This window comes from Coregonus lavaretus (genome assembly GCF_964263955.1).
Source record: "Coregonus lavaretus genome assembly, chromosome: 33".
In the NCBI taxonomy this organism is placed as follows: Eukaryota; Metazoa; Chordata; class Actinopteri; order Salmoniformes; family Salmonidae; genus Coregonus; species Coregonus lavaretus.
This window is the reverse complement of record NC_140020.1, coordinates 3,650,540-3,669,747: the sequence shown is the minus strand read 5'-3', so window position 1 is coordinate 3,669,747 and position 19,208 is coordinate 3,650,540. Positions and strand designations below refer to the sequence as shown.

Sequence of the window (19,208 nt, the reverse complement as noted above, 5' to 3'; positions counted from 1 at the left end):
TCTTTCGTGCCTAAGGCCACCGGCTAAAAGTACAGAAATACCTCAGCTAAGCTGCTTATGAGGTCCTCCAGAAAATAGCTTGGCCCCTTTCTACTTCCCCCATCCATCCCTCTTCCCCATTGGTCCACAGCCCTTCTGCCCTCCCAACCGCTGTACCTGTTCGTCTCTTCTGGATGAGAAGGGCAGACTGACAGGACACGTAGACACAGTAAACGAAAGGACAAAATGGCGGTCTTAAAGGTAACGTTCACCAAGACCACTCGGGGCAAGCTATCCCAGGTGTTGTGGGTCCTCAACTGGATCTCTGTGTTTACGGGCATCATCCTCTTCAGCCTGGGCCTCTTCCTGAAGGTGGAGATCCAGAAACGAAAGGAGCTCATGTCCGCTGATGTCCACTCAGTACCCGACATGCTCATCGCCACGGGCCTGGTTGCCTGCGCCATCAACTTCCTGGGCGGCAAGATCTGCTACGATTGCGTTGACACCACCAAGTTCCTGCGCTGGAAGCTGCTGATGCTGCCGTACATCGTGTGTACCTTCCTCTTTACCTTCTGCATCCTGGTGGGCGCGCTCATGTGCTACAGCATGCGGAACGAACTGGAGGAGTCACTGTTTCTGGGATTGCGTAACGCCATGCTCTACTACAAGGACACAGGCACGCCGGGACGATGTTATCTCAAGCGCACAGTGGATTTGCTGCAAATCCAATTCCAGTGTTGCGGAAACGCCGGCTTCCGCGATTGGTTCCATGTCCAATGGATCAACAACCGCTGGTTGGACATGACCCACAGTGAAGTAACAGAGTAAGTACAAAGGAGTACAGTACATCACCACTCTGGTCCTGTCTGGACCCTCTACCCAGCTCTGGTCCTGTCTGGCCCCTCTACCCAGCCATCAGGGCCAGAGTCTACCCAGCCATTATGGCCACAATCTATCCAGCTGACAGGGCCATAGTCTACCCAACTGACAGGGCCAGAGTTGAAGGTACTTGATTAATCCGATTGAACCTGTGAATAACCCCAACAAAAGGTGCCATCTTCGTGCCTTGCAAGACTGTGACAAAATATATACTAACACATTCATAGTGAACAGTACCGGAAGCAGATGCTACCTGCTGTCAACACCAGTACACCAGTCCTCCTCATTAAGCTGCCCAGTCAAACCGTTAAGCAGCAACACTGTATCGAATGAAAAAGGTAAGGTTGCGAGAGAGGCTTATCCAGTAGGGGTCAGGATGTCACTGTGACAGGAAATGACCCGGCAGGTTGAATAATGTATCTTTCAATATCTGGTCTTGTTTTTTACTGCATCAAAGTGACTTATACAAACAGATTCAAAGTCCAGGTAAAAAATTTCTCTCTCTCTCTCTCTCTCTCTCTCTCTCTCTCTCTCTCTCTCTCTCTCTCTCTCTCTCTCTCTCTCTCTCTCTCTCTCTCTCTCTCTCTCTCTCTCTCTCTCTCTCTCTCTCTCTCTCTCTCTCTCTCTCTCTCTCTCTCTCTCTCTCTCTCTCTCTCTCTCTCTCTCTCTCTCTCTCTCTCTCTCTCTCTCTCTCTCTCTCTCTCTCTCTCTCTCTCTCTCTCTCTCTCTCTCTCTCTCTCTGCAGTCGTCTGAGGAGTAACGTGGAGGGCAAGTACCTGATGGATGGGGTACCTTTTAGCTGCTGCAACACCTTCTCTCCACGACCCTGCATCCAGACACAGGTCACCAACAACTCCGCCCACTACAACTATGATTGGAAGACGGACGAGCGCAACCTGTGGACGAGGGGCTGCCGCCAGGTCCTGCTGGATCATTACACCAACATCATGCAGTCCATCGGGTTTATCGTGCTCATCATCTGGTTGTTCGAGGTTGGCTTTACATATCCAACGCTCCATTCTTATCCTTTACTTTGAATAAGTCACTATGGGTTGACATACCCTTTATTTTACAGTCATTATTAACTTTGCCATGACTTGGTACGTGACGGTGATAATATTAATAATTATGGGGTAGTGTAGAATATCGAACCCAGAGTAGACAAGGGAGGTGATAGGTGGGAATGAGGAGGGCGCATGGTTGTAGAAAAATAGTACTTGATTTATTGCAGATGAAGGATTTTCGGAAACATGGCTTGCGTTGAAAACAGTCCGGTCCATCGCAGTAACATTTAGGATACAAAAACTCTAAAAAATGACGATGATGGCGAGTCTAAAGCTCAGCCCCTCAATAGGCTCCTACTGCAGCTAATACTAGGCCTAAATGCTAAACAATATAACTAGGGATTACCCCTTTTCCAGCTCTAAACAGAGCCCAACTCTCCCCTTACTGGGACTAAAGAGCGTCTACCAGGACAGCTAAAATCAACTGTCTGTATATACAGGACACAACAAACAAACTACTATGGAGCACATTGTAAAATGGTATTCAACCGCGATTTGAGAGAAAAGCGCCTTAGCGCCTTAGTGCCTAAACCTCTACCATAACAATTAACCAATGACAATGTACATTTAATTAACTGAACTGTATTTTGTTAATGGAAAACATGATTTACGTTAGTTGCATTCATTAGTTTAAATGACCATATTTAGTCAAGTACACTAGTTTAAAAGACAGAGCAACAACATCAACTAGAACATGATTAGAACTACTACTGAGGGAGATGCGTGGGTGAACTGCACGTTAACTATCTAACTCACCACAACTGGCTTGAACCTGAGCAATCAACTCGGTAGCAAACAATTAAGGTCAGCACACCTAAACTGCTGGATAGCTACTCATGACAACGGACTAAATGCACTTTATCCAAAACCACACATGTCATTTATATACTTGAGTATTTTAGATCATATTAAACTTCATGAAATACGTTTGAAATACTTTTTTTTAAATGGTGATGAGACCAGTCCAAGGCTGCCTCATCACAGGTAGTTTGAGGGAGAATATCCAGAATGAGGTGATTGCTGCCATCACATGACACATTTGGTTTATGACAACTCTGGTTGTGGAGACGGGGTGCACCTACGTCCTACACATCATCATTACAGGCCAGACAAAGCTTCAGGAGGACACCCAGATATTCCAGTCCGGTGACCTGACTGTGGCAGAGGAGGTTACCCTGAGGGCAACACAATTGGTGTACCCGGTCTCCATGGAGGTGCCACTCTCCCAAGACCAATTTGTCCAGGGGCTGATCACCTTAGAGGGGACAGCCACGAAAGACAGTACGGCCTTCGCGAGAAGCACAGGAACATTACCCTCACTGGGGCAATGGGAGAAGTATGTGGTCGCCCCGTGGAGGGAGGGAATATGAGTTATATAGATCTCTTTTCAATAATGAAGAGATATCTACGGTGTAATTCAACTTCCATTTTTCTCCAAGTGGCTGATAGCTTCTTTATGTCTCTCTGGTAGTGTAGAGCTACAAGGTATTAACAAGGTAGAGTGACATCTTTTCTCCTTTGTCTCCCAACAGCTATGGGTGCTGACGGGCGTGCGCTATCTCCAGACAGCTATGGAGAACGTTCTACGGCAGGGTAACCCCGACCTGGAGTCTGACGGCTGGCTCCTGGAGAACAGCATTGCCCAGACGGCCCGCTCCAACTTCAAAATCATCAAGAACCTAGGCAAGTGCTACCAGGTGGACGATGATCCTAACATCGATGTGCCCAGCACCGCTCAGCAAGAGGTATCCACTTGCCAGATCCCTGTGGCTAGATAGCATAGCGCAGCGTCCCTGGGCCAGGGCTGAGGCACGCAAATGGGCATCAAGTCCCACTGCCACTAGGTGTAAGCCTTTTGGATGGCAGATCTGTCTCCAGATTAAACGTGCGCCAGCTGTGAACTGAGGGATCGAAGGTGAGAGCGAGTGCAGCAGGGCAGGCTCAAGGACAGCCTACACAGAGCGAGTGCAGCAGGGCAGGGTCAAGGACAGCCTACACAGAGCGAGTGCAGCAGGGCAGGCTCAAGGACAACCTACACAGAGCGAGTGCAGCAGGGCAGGCTCAAGGACAGCCTACAAAGAGCGAGTGCAGCAGGGCAGGCTCAAGGACAGCCTACACAGAGCGAGTGCAGCAGGGCAGGCTCAAGGACAGCCTACACAGAGCGAGTGCAGCAGGGCAGGCTCAAGGACAGCCTACACAGAGCGAGTGCAGCAGGGCAGGCTCAAGGACAGCCTACACAGAGCGAGTGCAGCAGGGCAGGCTCAAGGACAGCCTACACAGAGCGAGTGCAGCAGGGCAGGCTCAAGGACAGCCTACACAGAGCGAGTGCAGCAGGGCAGGCTCAAGGACAGCCTACACAGACTGAGTGCAGCAGGGCAGGCTCAAGGACAACCTACACAGAGCGTGTGCAGCAGGGCAGGCTCAAGGACAACCTACACATAGCGAGTGCAGCAGGGCAGGCTCAAGGACAGCCTACACAGAGCGAGTGCAGCAGGGCAGGCTCAAGGACAACCTACACAGAGCGCGTGCAGCAGGGCAGGCTCAAGGACAACCTACACAGAGTGAGTGCAGCAGGGCAGGCTCAAGGACAACCTACACAGAGCACATGCAGCAGGGCAGGCTCAAGGACAACCTACACAGAGTGTGTGCAGCAGGGCAGGCTCAAGGAGAGCCTACACAGAGCTAGTGCAGCAGGGCAGGCTCAAGGATGACCTACACAGAGCGCGTGCAGCAGGGCAGGGTCAAGGACAACCTACACAGAGCGCGTGCAGCAGGGCAAGCTCAAGGACAACCTACACAGAGCGAGTGCAGCAGGGCAGGCTCAAGGACAACCTACACAGAGCACGTGCAGCAGGGCAGGCTCAAGGACTACCTACACGGAGCGCGCTCTGAAAATCACCTGCTTTGTCACATGATACTGCAACACCTGCATCATCTTAACTGAAAAAAAGATCACAGTTTAAGAATATGAACTGGCTGCAACTTTGTCTTTGTGCCATAGTCATTAAACTGAAGGGGAGCAGGGCAAAGTGAAATGGAGTCAAACAAGTGTACAACCCAGTACTACAACCCCATAGACATAAGGGACATGGTACAGTCTGAGTGAAAGATGATGTCATAATGAGCCATATGTTATGGGCAACAACTGTTATAGAGGCGAAAGAAACGCACACCTGTTTAGGAGAGGTGCTGGCTAACAGAGTAGAACACCTGTTTAGGAGAGGTGCTGGCTAACAGAGTAGAACACCTGTTTAGGAGAGGTGCTGGCTAACAGAGTAGAACACCTGTTTAGGAGAGGTGCTGGCTAACAGAGTAGAACACCTGTTTAGGAGAGGTGCTGGCTAACAGAGTAGAACACCTGTTTAGGAGAGGTGCTGGCTAACAGGTGTAGAACACCTGTTTAGGAGAGGTGCTGGCTAGCGGAGTAGAACACCTGTTTAGGCGAGGTGCTGGCTAGCAGAGTAGAACACCTGTTTAGGAGAGGTGCTGGCTAGCAGAGTAGAACACCTGTTTAGGAGAGTTGCTGGCTAACAGAGTAGAACACCTGTTTAGGAGAGGTGCTGGCTAGCAGAGTAGAACACCTGTTTAGGAGAGGTGCTGGCTAGCAGAGTAGAACACCTGTTTAGGAGAGGTGCTGGCTAGCGGAATAGAACACCTGTTTAGGAGAGGTGCTGGCTAGCAGAGTAGAACACCTGTTTAGGAGAGGTGCTGGGTAGCAGAGTAGAACACCTGTTTAGGAGAGGTGCTGGCTAACAGAGTAGAACACCTGTTTAGGAGAGGTGCTGGCTAGCAGAGTAGAACACCTGTTTAGGAGAGGTGCTGGCTAGCAGAGTAGAACACCTGTTTAGGAGAGGTGCTGGCTAGCGGAATAGAACACCTGTTTAGGAGAGGTGCTGGCTAGCAGAGTAGAACACCTGTTTAGGAGAGGTGCTGGCTAGCAGAGTAGAACACCTGTTTAGGAGAGGTGCTGGGTAGCAGAGTAGAACACCTGTTTAGGAGAGGTGCTGGCTAGCGGAGTAGAACACCTGTTTAGGAGAGGTGCTGGCTAGCGGAGTAGAACACCTGTTTAGGAGAGGTGCCGGCTAGTGGAGTAGAACACCTGTTTAGGAGAGGTGCTGGCTAACGGAGTAGAACACCTGTTTAGGAGAGGTGCTGGCTAACGGAGTAGAACACCTGTTTAGGAGAGGTGCTGGCTAGCGGAGTAGAACACCTGTTTAGGAGAGGTGCTGGCTAGCAGAGTAGAACACTTGAAAAATAAGAGGAAAGCAGCACACTCTAGGAGCTCAGATGCAATAATTTAATATCTTAATAACCAACGTTTCGACAGAAAAGCTGTCTTCATCAGGGTATTCCCTTGGTTATTAGGATATTAAATTATTGCATCTGAGCTCCTAGAGTGTGCGGCTTTCCTTTTCTTTTTCATGGGCAACAATTATGCCAAGAAAGCAGTGGAGGACAGCTCATAATAATGTCTGTAATGGAGCGAATGGAATGGCATCAAACATGTGGAACCCATGTGTTTGATGTATTTGATACAATTCCACTAATTCCGCTCCAGCCATTACCACGAGCCCGTCCACTCCCAATTAAGGTGGCTCCAACCTCCTGTGCAAGAAAGTGATGGACATAAACTGTTTAACAAATTGTGTAAAGGGAAATGGAAACAGCAAACTTGAATTGCCTTCTACAGTTTCTTCAACTCAATCTCCTGTGTGTATCTTTTTAGTTTTATGGGTTACTGTAGAATAGATACAAGGGATATAGAACTGCAAGATGGAAGGTTCAAATAGAGCAGGAAGAGGAGGGCCAGTCCATTGCATATATTTCTGAAAAGGTGACATGGACAAATTGGACTCTTAGGAATGTGTTGTCAGGTTAGTTGGCCTCCTGAGTGGCGCAGTGGTCTAAGGCACTGCATCGCAGTGCTAACTGTGCCACTAGAGATCCTGGTTCAAATCCAGGCTCTGTCGCAGCTGGACGTGACTGGGAGACTCATGGGCGGCGCACAATTGGGCCAGGGTAGGGGAGGGAATGGCCGGCAGGGATGTAGCTCAGTTGATAGAGCATAGCGTTTGCAACGCCAGGGTTGTGGGGTTCGATTCCCACAGGGGGCCAGTATTTTAAAAAAATGTATTCACTAACTGTAAGTCGCTCTGGATAAGAGCGTCTGCTAAATGACGTAAATGTAAAAAATGTTATCAGGATCACACCATAAAGGTTCATTGTCTAGAAATGTGAAAATCCAGTAATTATAATGTCATGGTAGTGGATAGTTAAGTGACAACTACTCTGAAAACACTAACTTTCATTTTCCTGTTTTGGCAAAGCCTTCAAGGAACCTATGTTTTTCAGGAGCCTAAATCAAGAGAATAAAATGGGAGAAAGCTGCTTTTTACAAAATGTTTAGCTGTACAGGAATAATGTGGTGTTTCCACAGTGCAGGTTTGATAGAATCTGGTCCTCAGGGTAAGAATATGTGTGTCTACCCCTTAGTACTGCTCTAGGGCATAGTTTCCTTTCGATGATTTCAATCCTATGCAGTGCTAGGGCCAGGACCGAGTTTGGGAAACGCTGCTCAAAAGTCCAATACAGGATGTACGTTTCAAACCGTTTAAAAAAACTTTCAGATCTCGCGTAAATCATTTGTATCCATTGGTATACCTTTATTGATACCAGCGAAAACAAAACTATTTTATATTTCCAACCGGAAATAATAAAGCCTATTGTTTATTTTTTATGATGTCCATTTGAAGAAAATGACGTTTCTTAAGAGGTTGGGTGCAACACTGAAAAATTGCAATAAAGACATTACTTTGTGTTAATTTATTGATCTGGAAATGACCAAAATGTAATGTAAATATAAATAAGCTCTTAAAAGTTCCATGCTACACTTTTGATTATATCAATTGTATACTTTTATTTTTTTTAACTGAAGATAGTATTCTTTCCCGATATCGTACTTCTGGACAAATTCTTTGAAGTTCAGGAGAGTGTTTTCAAAATCACCTGGCCTGACCACCTGAATAGAAACCATGTCCTCTGCTCTCACAGCTTTGCTATAAGCGGAAGTCTCTGGTTGTTTAGGAACTTTCCGTGCAGATCACGCCTGACTATTTTTGATGTAACAACAGGCCATAATCCCTCTGTTAATGAGATTGCGCCACACTTCACCTACAATCCATCACAGGACCTCACATCCGATTAAGAACCTGACAAATGGCGCTGATGTACGGTGGGCCCAACCGAAGCAGGAACCCAGACATACCCAGGTTTCAGTACAGTACAGTCAGCCAGACATACCATCAGAAGCAGACTTTTAGTTCAGTTCAGATATGCAATTTTGATGCAGTCATCAGAACTACAAAAAGGTATTGTAATTGTAAGGCTACAGGTACAGTGCAGTAACTGCTATTTTGGATGCAGTTATTGCTGTATAATTGCTATATAACCACAGTTGAACTGCAGTTCAACTGCAAAATGTTCTGCACATTAGACAAGATACTGCAGTTACAAAAGTGACTCGTTTTTTTGGACGCAGTAATTGTGAAACTGCAATATGACGTCACTGTAACTGCAACTCTATTTTGTAAAGGAGATCATATGCATAGTATTCGAAACCGCTGATGGTTACATTCTAAATGATGGTTGTTCACACAAAGTGGAAAGAAGGCTGAGGTACTGATTTTGGATTCACCCACACAGCACATATACTGCACACCAACGGTAAACCAACGACTCAAATCTGGCCTTAGTGGGAACTTACTTAGTATTTGTCATTATTTGATTACTCTCACACAATAGACCGGGGATAGGTAACATCTTCATGCTCGAGGGCCATATTGGGACTTTGAGAATCGACAGTGGGTCACAAAACATTTTTCAACAGATTTTTTCGTTAATGGATGAAAAATGTTTTGGACCGATTGTTTCTTACAGGAAAAATAGCGGTTATTTTAAAATACATAGGTCCATTCTTCTTTCTACATAATTGTGATTATGTTTTTCAAAGCTTCAAATTACACCAATTCCTGCTTTGTAACATCTACAGACTGAAGGTTATAAGTACAGGAGGCCTGGCTAAGGCCAAAATGTCAGCAAGTTCCCCACTTTCATTCATGTTTTAACGTTCAAATGTCCAATATATACCAAACATCCTTCCTCAAAAGGACATTTTAATGTATTACATTTCAGAACGCTATGATGTCATGATAATTTTTTATAGGCATTGCTCACTGCCTATTACATTTAACAGACACTCTTATCCAGAGTGACTTACAGGAGCAATTAGGGTTAATTGCCTTGCTCAAGGGCACATCGACAGATTTTTCACCTAGTCGGCTCGGGGAATAGAACCAGCGACCTTTCGGTTACTGGCACAATGCTCTTAACCACTAAGCTACCTGCCGCCCCATATTGTAATATTGCCTATCGCTGCAGGCATGTGTGTCTCTCTAATGAGTAGCCTATATTGGCCTAGGCAAGGCAAAGGTAGATGTTTTATTTATTTATTATTTGTTTGTTAAATTTTATCCCCAATTTCGTGGTATCCAATTGGTAGTTACGACCTTGTCTCATTGAGGCAACTCTCCAGTGGGCTCGGGAGAGGTCAATGAGTCGCTAGAGCGCGAGGAGCCAAGAAATGCCCTGCCAGCCTTAACCTCCCCTAACAGCGCTGGGCCAATTGTGCACCGCCCTTTGGAGCTCCCGGTCACAGCCGGCTGTGATGCAGCCTGGGATCGAACCAGGTGCCCTAAGCCTGTTACGCCACTCAGGAGGTGGCAAAGGTTACTTCTTTTTTTTCTTTTTTTTTTTACTGTGAGCCACACAAACTTCTTTCAATTCCATACAGACTGAATTAATCAGTGTCAGTGTTACATGAGTACACTTTTAGAAAAAAAAACATTCCAAAAGAGTTATTCGGCTGTCCCCACACAAGAACCCTTTGTGGTTCCAGGGAGAACCCTTTTTGGTTCCACAGCTCCAGCTCCGGCCCCCCACAAGCAGCCACAGCCGTGGTGGGCACTGAGGAGTTAGCAGGCTCCTCAGAGGTGGACGGGGAACCTTTACCCACTAACGAGACCATGGAGGAGGAACCCTCCACCTCACCATCTACACATTATCCAGTGCCCACAGTGCCAGCCCAACCCAGCACCTCCTGTCTGGCACTGTACCCCAACCCAGTACCTCTGGACACCACAAGACCCCCAGCCAAACTGCTCCAACACATCCTGGAATCACAATCACGTTACACAGACCACCCAACAAATAAACCACTTTATGATTTATTAGAAAAGGCACATGACACACAAAAGGCACACCTGGACGTGGGGAAGATCGGGTCCAGCTGAACACTAAGCGCCTAGAGGTGGAGACGGTGGGCCTGCAGGTGTAGAGGCAGCGCCTCCCGCTGGAGAAATTCTAGACAATTCTGTGCTTCCAACTTTGTGGCAACAACTTGGGGAAGGCCCTTTCCTGTTTCAGCATGACAATGCCCCTGTGCACAAAGCCAGGTCCATACAGAAATGGTTTGTCGAGATCAGTGTAAAATAACTTGACCGGCCTGCACAGGGCCCTGACCTCAACCCAATCGAACACCTTTGGGATGAATTGGAACGTCGGCTGCGAGCCAGGCCTAATCGCCCAACATCAGTGCCCGACCTCACTAATGCTCCTATGGCAGAATGGAAGCAAGTCCCCGCAGCAATGTTCCAACATCTAGTGGAAAGCCTTCCCAGAAGAGTGGAGGCTGTTATAGCAGCAAAGGTGGGACCAGCTCCATATTAATGCCCATTATTTTGGAATGAGATGTTCGACGAGCAGGTGTACACATACTTTTGGTAATGTAGTGAACCTCGCATGCCATCTGTCTCTGGGTCAGTCGTCCTACAATATCAGACGCCAGTGAGTTTAAGAACTGCCAGCCTTCCTCTGGGCACACCATCGCCCTCTACGTCCAGACCCCACACACTCATATCATACTGCACCACACTTTGATTTCATGCAGGGCTCTAGTAAGAACACACACAGTCTACATATTGTATGTAGGCTACATATATCCCTTACTGTGCCAACTAGATTCCCAGGTTGCATGCAATGGAGCGGGAGAGAAGTTTGAACAAAAGCAAGGCCATGTTCACAAAAACAATCTTCCCCTCTGATGAGGAGAAATCCATTCTGTTGTTGAAGGTGTCACCATCAGAACGGTAAACAAGTGATTCAGCAACTACAGGTATAATGTTATAATGCCATTGACATTGCCTTCTTTAATAATCCCCCAGAAAGTGTCAATTTTTTATCCTGGTGACTGATGATTGTTTGTTTATTTCAGATAGTCTCTGAGACAGCCTGAAAATAATTGCAATCTCTTCAACAAAGGCCACAAAACAAGCTTTCAAACATTTGAGAACACACAAACCTTTTTGTTTGTTTGGCATAATGTCCTCATGACCCTGACCCTCATGACCCTGGACCATGAAAAGGCTGCATATGATTCTGACCAACCAGAGAGATAGTCTCTCTATTCAGCCTTCTCAGGATTCATGTCTCTCTCTCTCACTCACTGTGCTTAATAAACAAATTATCACTCAGTGGTTATTCATTATTATAATTGTTTTAATATATTTTATATTATAATTCTTGAGTAAAAATATGTAGATAAAATGTTGTCAAATGCTGTCTAAATGGTGTCTCAAAATATGGCATTAAATAACACTAGTTTCTTTACAGATGGAGGTTTCTTAATAGCTCACTAACTGTTGTCCAAACCAGTTGTTGGACCTCTTTGCCTGAGCTTTTGATGTTTATAGTTGTTATCCCTAGTTTTGCTTAGACCTGTTGTTTATTTTTCAATACACAACATATTCAACATGTATTATATAGTAGTGGTTGTCTATCAATTACACCTACTGTAGTTGTTTACTGGTTTCACTTCTGTATTTCATCACTAGGGGGAGACATTGAGCACACCACACCCTGAGCACTAACCTGTATGGTCTACCACACTGTCTCATTAGCACCACCGGCTGAAGAGCGTTTTCTCCCTAATTGTCTTCCCCATGCCCTATAGGCCAAAACGTCAAATCTTTTAAACTTGTCTAATAAAACCACACATTTGTAATGGTGAGTGAGCGTGCGTTGTGCCTTTTCCTGTCCAATGACGTCTACACATTTTTAGGTTGCACCTCTACTCAGGTTGGTTGAGCACCTTCTACTTCAGGGTTCTTCAATTCCGGTCCTGGAGGGCCGAAACACTTCTGTTTTTTATTTCTACCTGGTAGTTAATTGCACTCACCTGGTGTCCCAGGTCTGAATTAGCCCCTGATTAGAAGGAGAGGATGAAAAACAGAACCCTGTTCTACTTCTTTCCATATTATATCATTTTGCCATTTAAAGTAACAGCCAAGTGAAAATCTCACTTTTAAAAGTTAATATTCTGTTAACTCATACCTAAATAATGTTGTTGACTCATACTATACTAATATTTGTGGCCAAAGCATAAATTGGAGAAAAAAACACTTAAAAACCCCACCTCAAACAGACCATTTCAAAAACGCTTGCCATTTCCTCATAGGAGGATGAGCTGGCCAATCAGCAGTCTAGAGGAGGAGGTGCTGGCCAATCAGCAGTCTACTTGCATGAATACTTTTATGACCGGTACACGCCCATACCATTCCAAGACAGAAAACCTGGCTTGACTAATGATCAAATCAGCTGGTAGTCCTGAGCTTATCAACATGCAATTCAGACCTCACTCTAGCGTCAGAATTTCAAAAAAGTTCTGTATAGACATTCAGTAAGATCAGTAACACTTAGACAAAATGTCTATCATTAACAAAAGCTGAGGATTGATATTCATTTCGTTTTACACTGAACAAAAATATAAACGCAACATGTAAAGTGTTGGTCCCATGTTTCATGAGCTGAAATAAAAGATCCCACAAATTTTCCATACACACAAAAAGCTTATTTCTCTCGAATTTTTGTCCACAAATTTGTTTACATCCCTGTTAGTGAGCAGTTCCTCTTTGCCAATATAATTCATACACCTGGCAGGTGTGGCATATCAAGAAGCTGATTAAACAGCATGATCATTACACATGTGCACCTTGTGCTGGGGACAATAAAAGGCCACTCTAAAATGTGCAGTTTTGTCACAACACAATTCCACAGATGTCTCATGTTTTGAGGGAGTGTGCAATTGGCATGCCGACTGCAGGAATGTCCACCAGAGCTGTTGCCAGAGAATGTAATGTTAATTTCTCTACCATAAGCCGCCTCCAACGTCGTTTTAGAGAATTTGGCAGTAGGTCCAACCGGCCTCACAATCGCATACCACGTGTAACCACGGCAGCCCTGGACCTCCACATCTGGCTTATTCACATTCGGGATCGTCTGAGACCAGCCACGTACAGCTGATGAAACTGTGGGTTTGCACAACCAAAGAATTTCTGCAAAAAACTGTCAGAAACCGTCTCAGGGAAGCTCAACTGCATGCTTGTCGTCCTCACCAGGGTTTTCAGTGGGCAAATGCTCACCTTCGATAGCCACTGGCATGCTGGAGAAGTGTGCTCTTTATGGATGAATCCTGGTTTCAACTGTACCGGGCAGATGGCAGACAGCATGTATGGCTTCGTGTGGGCGAGCAGTCTACATTGCTGATGTCTACATTGTGAACAGAGTGCCCCATGGTGGCGGTGGGATTATGGTATGGGCAGGCATAAACTACGGACAACGAACACAATTGCATTTTATTGATGGCAATTTTAATGCGCAGAGATACCGTGACGAGATCCTGAGGCCCATTGTTGTGCTATTCATCCGCCGCCATCACCTCATGTTTCAGCATGATAATGCACGGCCCCATGTCACAAGGATCTGTACACAATTCCTGGAAGCTGAAAATGTCCAGTTCTTACATGGCCTGCATACACACCAGACATGTCACCCATTGAGCATGTTTGGGATGATCTGGATCAATGTGTACGACAGCGTGTTCCAGTTCCCGCCAATATCCATAAACCTCGCACAGCCATTGAAGAGGAGTGGGACAACATTCCACAGCCCACAATCAACAGCCTGATCAACTCTATTCGAAGGAGATGTGTTGCGCTGCATGAAGCAAATGGTGTCCACACAAGATACTTACTGTTTTTTTAATCTACGCCCCTACTTTTTAAATATATATATTTATCTGTGACCAACAGATGCATATCTGTATTCCCAGTCATGTGAAATCCATAGATTAGGGCCTAATGAATTTATTTCAATTGACTGATTTCCTGATATGAACTGTAACTCAGTAAAATCTTTGAAATTGCTTCCGCACGGCAATCGGTACTGGAGCGCCAAGTCTAGGACCAAAAGGCTCCTTAACAGCTTCTACCCCCAAGCCATGAGACTGCTGAACAATTAATGAAATGGCCACCTGGACTATTTACATTGACCCGTTGTCTATTATCTATGCATAGTCACTTTACCCCTACCTACATGTACAAATTACCTTGACTAACCTACACCCCTGCACATTGACTCGGTACCGGTACCCCCTGTACATAGCCTCGTTATTGTTATTTTATTGTTTTACTCTTTATTATTTTTTACTTTAGTTTATTTGGTAAATATTTTCTTAACTCTTTCTTGAACTGCATTGTTGGTTATGGGCTTGTAAGTAAGCATTTCACGGTAAGGTCTACACCTGTTCGGCCCATGTGACAAATAAAGTTTGATTTGATTGATTTATAAGACCCAGTGGGGGTTGAGAACAGGGTTGTAGTGCTGCTGCTTACTGGATGCTAATACGGTTTGATTGAAGGGATACTTTGGGATTTGGGCAATGAGGCCCTTTATCTACTTCACCAGAGTCAGATGAACTTGTGGATACCATTGTTATGTCTCTGTGTCCAGTATGAAGGAATGTAGAGGTAGTTTTGCAAGCCAATGCTAACTAGTATAAAAAATAATTTCTTTTGACTTAGTGTGAGGTTTGATTGGTATTCATGTAGGTGATCTATCCAGAGTGACTTACAATCTGTCTGTTATCTCCTAAACTAGTTCTAGCCTATAGACTGTTTGTGCTTGGCCTACCGGTTAAACGGAGAGCAGTAGAATGGAGTGAAGCACCACCGCAACTAGTAATAGTTTACCCCCCGAACACTGCAGCAGAAGCGAACTCCTTCCTCCACCGTGAGGCTACAATAAGTTGAGTTTCCCGGGGAAGCTGTAAAGTGCACTGTAGCCTATTGCGTGATTGTATTTACGTGTCCGTCATTAAAGAATGTGAATGGAGTGACATGAGTCAGCCCTGCACCAGAAGGAATTAACCAATCCATGTACAAGAGGTAGGACAGCAACGTGCAGATAACGGGTGGTCAATACGTTTTAATTTGAAAAGACTACGTTTAGGCTACATTGGCATTTAGCAGGACAAATTGGCTTGGTTATGTTGTATCTTCACTTGCGATTCATTTGATACATTGTAGTTTATTTCCTGCCGGAATGTGGCAAGCTTGAATGCATGAATGATGAATATGATTAAATACATTGTACACTACTGTTTGTTTACCTAGATATTGACCTAGCTAGCTAGCTAGTAATGTGAAGCAGTGTCTATGCATACAAGTAACAGTACAATAATATTTAATAAAAAATAAACAGTCACCAGGGAAACTAACCAATGACTTTGAGCAAATCTAAGTCATTGAGGTATAAAATAACTATCGAAGTAAGTGATATCCGACTCGGACTCATCCTCTGGCTTCAAAACGCAAGTCCAAACTCTCGCGGTAGTTCAATGGTAAATCTCGCCCATAGCTGTACTCCATCAAGTCACAACCGTCACGACCATGAAGTAGGCCTTGTGGTACTCATCTCGCACAGGGGTCAAAATGGCTACCTGTACCATGTTGGTGACATTGAGCTATAAAAGAACTGGAAACAGTGTCCAAGATGGCCGACCATTGTTTTCAAGTTGATCTATGGTTGCTGCCATCTTTCTAGATCCAGTTTTACTGGGATGACTATGCCTGCGCACTAGCACTCAGTGCACACTGGAGTCCTGCGCAAGCAGCAACGATGTCATCCAGAAGCATGACAGACAGTGGATAAACAATTAATATCTTTGGCTGTTAGTGAAGGAAAAAGAAACCAGCCTCAGCAACAATTATTTGAATAATGTAAATTGATGTTTTGTGCACAAAGGTGATGACTAAAGCGTCATATTATGAATTTAAAATGTTGACTTTTCTAGGTGGCCGTCTATGGGAAGTTAAACTGCAATACCAAAAGTGTCCTCTGAGTACAGTGGAAAGCGTGTTTCTAGACCGGAACCAGAGATTTCACCATATGTATAAATGTTGAAGCATCTGATTGGCGTTTCCGCTCACTACCAAATATGGTGATGAGAGGGAGCCCAGTGGCCGGCAGTGGGATAAGATGGAGCGAGATGGATTTTGGTCGACATTCTGCTAATTTTCTCATCGATTAAACATTTGATCTCCATATGTTTCCAAAACTATACTGAACAAAAATATAAACGCAACATGTAAAGTGTTGGTCCCATGTTTCATGAGCTGAAATAAAAGATCCCATAAATGTTTAATACGCACAAAAAATGTAGTTCTCTCAAGTTTTGTGCACAAATTTGTTTACATCCCTGTTAGCATTTCTCCTTTGCCAAGATAATCCATTTACCTGACAGGTGTGGCATATCAAGAAGCTGATTAAACAGCATGATCATTACATAGGTGCACCTTGTGCTGGGGACAATAAAAGGCCACTCTGAAATGTGCAATTTGAGATCAGCCACCCGGACAGCTGATGAAACTGAGGAGTATTTATGTCTGTAATAAAGCCCTTGTGTGGGGAAAAACTAATTCTGATTGGCTGGGCCTTGCTCCCCAGTGGGTTGGCCTGGCTCTGAAATGGCAAATGGGTGGGCCTATGCCCTCCCAGGTCAACCCATAGCTGCGCCCCTGCCAGTCATGTGAAATCCATAGATTAGGGCCTAATGTATTTGTTTTAATTGACTGATTTCCTTATATGAACTGTAACTCAGGAAAATCTTTGAAATGGTTGCATGTTGTACATTTGTTCAGTATAGAATCTGTAACAAACAGTGAACTGCCTTTTGTGCAAGGGCGAATTTAGTTATTGCACACTTCACAGAGTAGGTGTTCCCTAACAGAAATATGCAAATAAATGCTAGAACGCACCAATAGGATCTCACTAGCTCGTGCTTGGCTCTGCCCACCTCTTTGCTAGTTCTGCCCACTATGATTCATTTGCTCCCATTGGAAAAGACAGGCTCTGATCTATCGTGTGTTAGTTATAAATATCTTTGCCGGGAACCCTGGGGCCTTGGTTGGTGATGGCTACCTCCTCCATCTTCCCTGGCAATGAGGCTCAACACCTGCATGTAACAACAACTGGATGTCAGACCTCTGTGGGATGGATGCATCCATTACCTTCTTCAATACCTGGCGAGCGTACATTCTCAACTCAGATCAAACAACATCACCCAAGGCCAACAGACTGCGACGCACGACTAAAAGTAATCTCTGTCAGCCAGTTTGAGGGACAATTGGCCATCACAGGAGAAGCAAGCTTCATCGATTACACTGATATAAAGAGGAAACAAGAACAAGAAATGAGAATCACTAATGGCTGCTTTATTTGTCGCTAGAAGTTGCTAGATGATGTTTTGCCGTTGCCACGATGACGTCACAGCACCAATTGGCTTTTGCTACTGCACAGATGCAGTCCCCGACGTAGCCGCACACCCCCTTCCCTTCTCTGCCTGTGTATGCATCGTTGCTGTGACTTCTGTTGCACAGACAGCTTCTCCCGCTCTCGTTAGCGGCAGAATTGAGTGGGAAAAGTCACTAAATGCTATCAAAACCCTCAGGCAGCTATAAAATAGTTGAATTTGTTGCTAGTTATGAAAATAAACTGAAGTCCCAAATTCCCGCAATATACTGTGAGAATTTGCAGAATCATGGATACGGGAGCCAGGATGAATAAAATATTAAAGGCAGATCAGGAGGCACTCCCTTACTTAAATTTGAATGTAGTGTCGCAAATGTGACATGACACCAGTGGTAATTTTAGCATGTAAATCCCTTCTCTTCCGCTCGGTGTTTGATCATCCTGTGGAGGGCCGAGAGGGGGGTGAGCGTCTACTCCGACTACTCCAGGGATCTAGAACCGCCTCGGAGTTCGCGCTGGAGTTCTGGACCATCGCGGCCTCCACCGGATGGAACGAGTCGGCTCTGGTCACCGTGTTCTGCAGCGGACTGCAGGAGGAGGTACAGATGGAGTTAGCCTGCCGTGATGACAACCTGTCACTTGACCAGCTTTGGAGAACCAGGTTGGAGAACCTCCTGCGGTCCGGACGAAGACCTGCGCAGAATCCGGAGCCCATGGCTACACCTGCTCCGTGGCCAGAGCCGATGGAGGTGTGCTCTGCACGTTTGCCCGAGGCAGAACGTAGGAGAAGGAGGAATCTGGGCCTCTGCTCCTATGGTGGAGGAAGGGGTCATTTCTCCCCAACCTGCCCTCTATCCACTAATAGGCGAGGAGGTGACAAGCCAGGGAATTTCCCTGCTCCAACCCAGGCAGAGGAGAGGCAGGAAGAGGAGACCCCCATCATCCCTCCATTCCTTATCATCGCGCCAGTGGTGTGGGACGTGGACGCCGACATACCTCAGGCCCTGCGTTTGGAACCCGCACCTACACAGTGCCCGGAGAAACGCGCCTATGTGCCCACGGGTGTGCGGGACCGCCTCCTTTCCTGGGCGCACACGGCGCCTGTGTCGGGTCATCCTGGCATAGGCTGTACCATCGCCTGCCTGACTGAGAAGTAATGGTGGCCCACCTTGGCTAGGGACATCCGGGTTTACGTCTCTTCCTGCTCCATCTGTGCCCAGTCTAAGACACCCAGACACCTCCCTTATGTAAAGCTCCTTCCCCTGCCGGTCCCACAATGACCCTGGTCTCACTTCTCGTGGACTTTGTTACTGACCTTCCCCCCTCCCAGGGGAACACCACCGTTCTCGTCGTTGTGGACCAGTTTTCAAAGCTTGTCGCCTCCTTCCTCTATCTGGGCTCCCGTTGGCCATGGAAACTGCAGAGTCTCTTTTTACGCACGTCTTCCGGCCCTACGGGATCCCGGAGGACATTGTGTCAGACCGTGGTCCTCAGTTCACCTCACGCATATGGAAAGCGTTCATGGAACGCCTGGAAGTCACGGTCAGTCTCACCTCCGGGTACTGTCCTCAAGCTAATCGGCAG

The 19,208-nt window shown here is 45.9% G+C and overlaps 1 protein-coding gene across 1 annotated transcript; it reads left to right on the top strand.

The window, feature by feature from the left end:
- Positions 1–225: 225 nt before the first annotated feature.
- On the top strand, positions 226–18,781 carry LOC311108088 (photoreceptor outer segment membrane glycoprotein 2-like; the record flags this gene model as incomplete). Its single annotated transcript, XM_084150729.1, has 5 exons — positions 226–803; positions 1,604–1,850; positions 3,455–3,667; positions 18,074–18,223; positions 18,533–18,781. The coding sequence occupies 5 exons, from the start codon at positions 226–228 to the stop codon at positions 18,779–18,781; spliced, it is 1,437 nt and encodes a 478-aa protein (XP_084006855.1).
- Between the last annotated feature and the right edge of the window lie 427 nt (positions 18,782–19,208).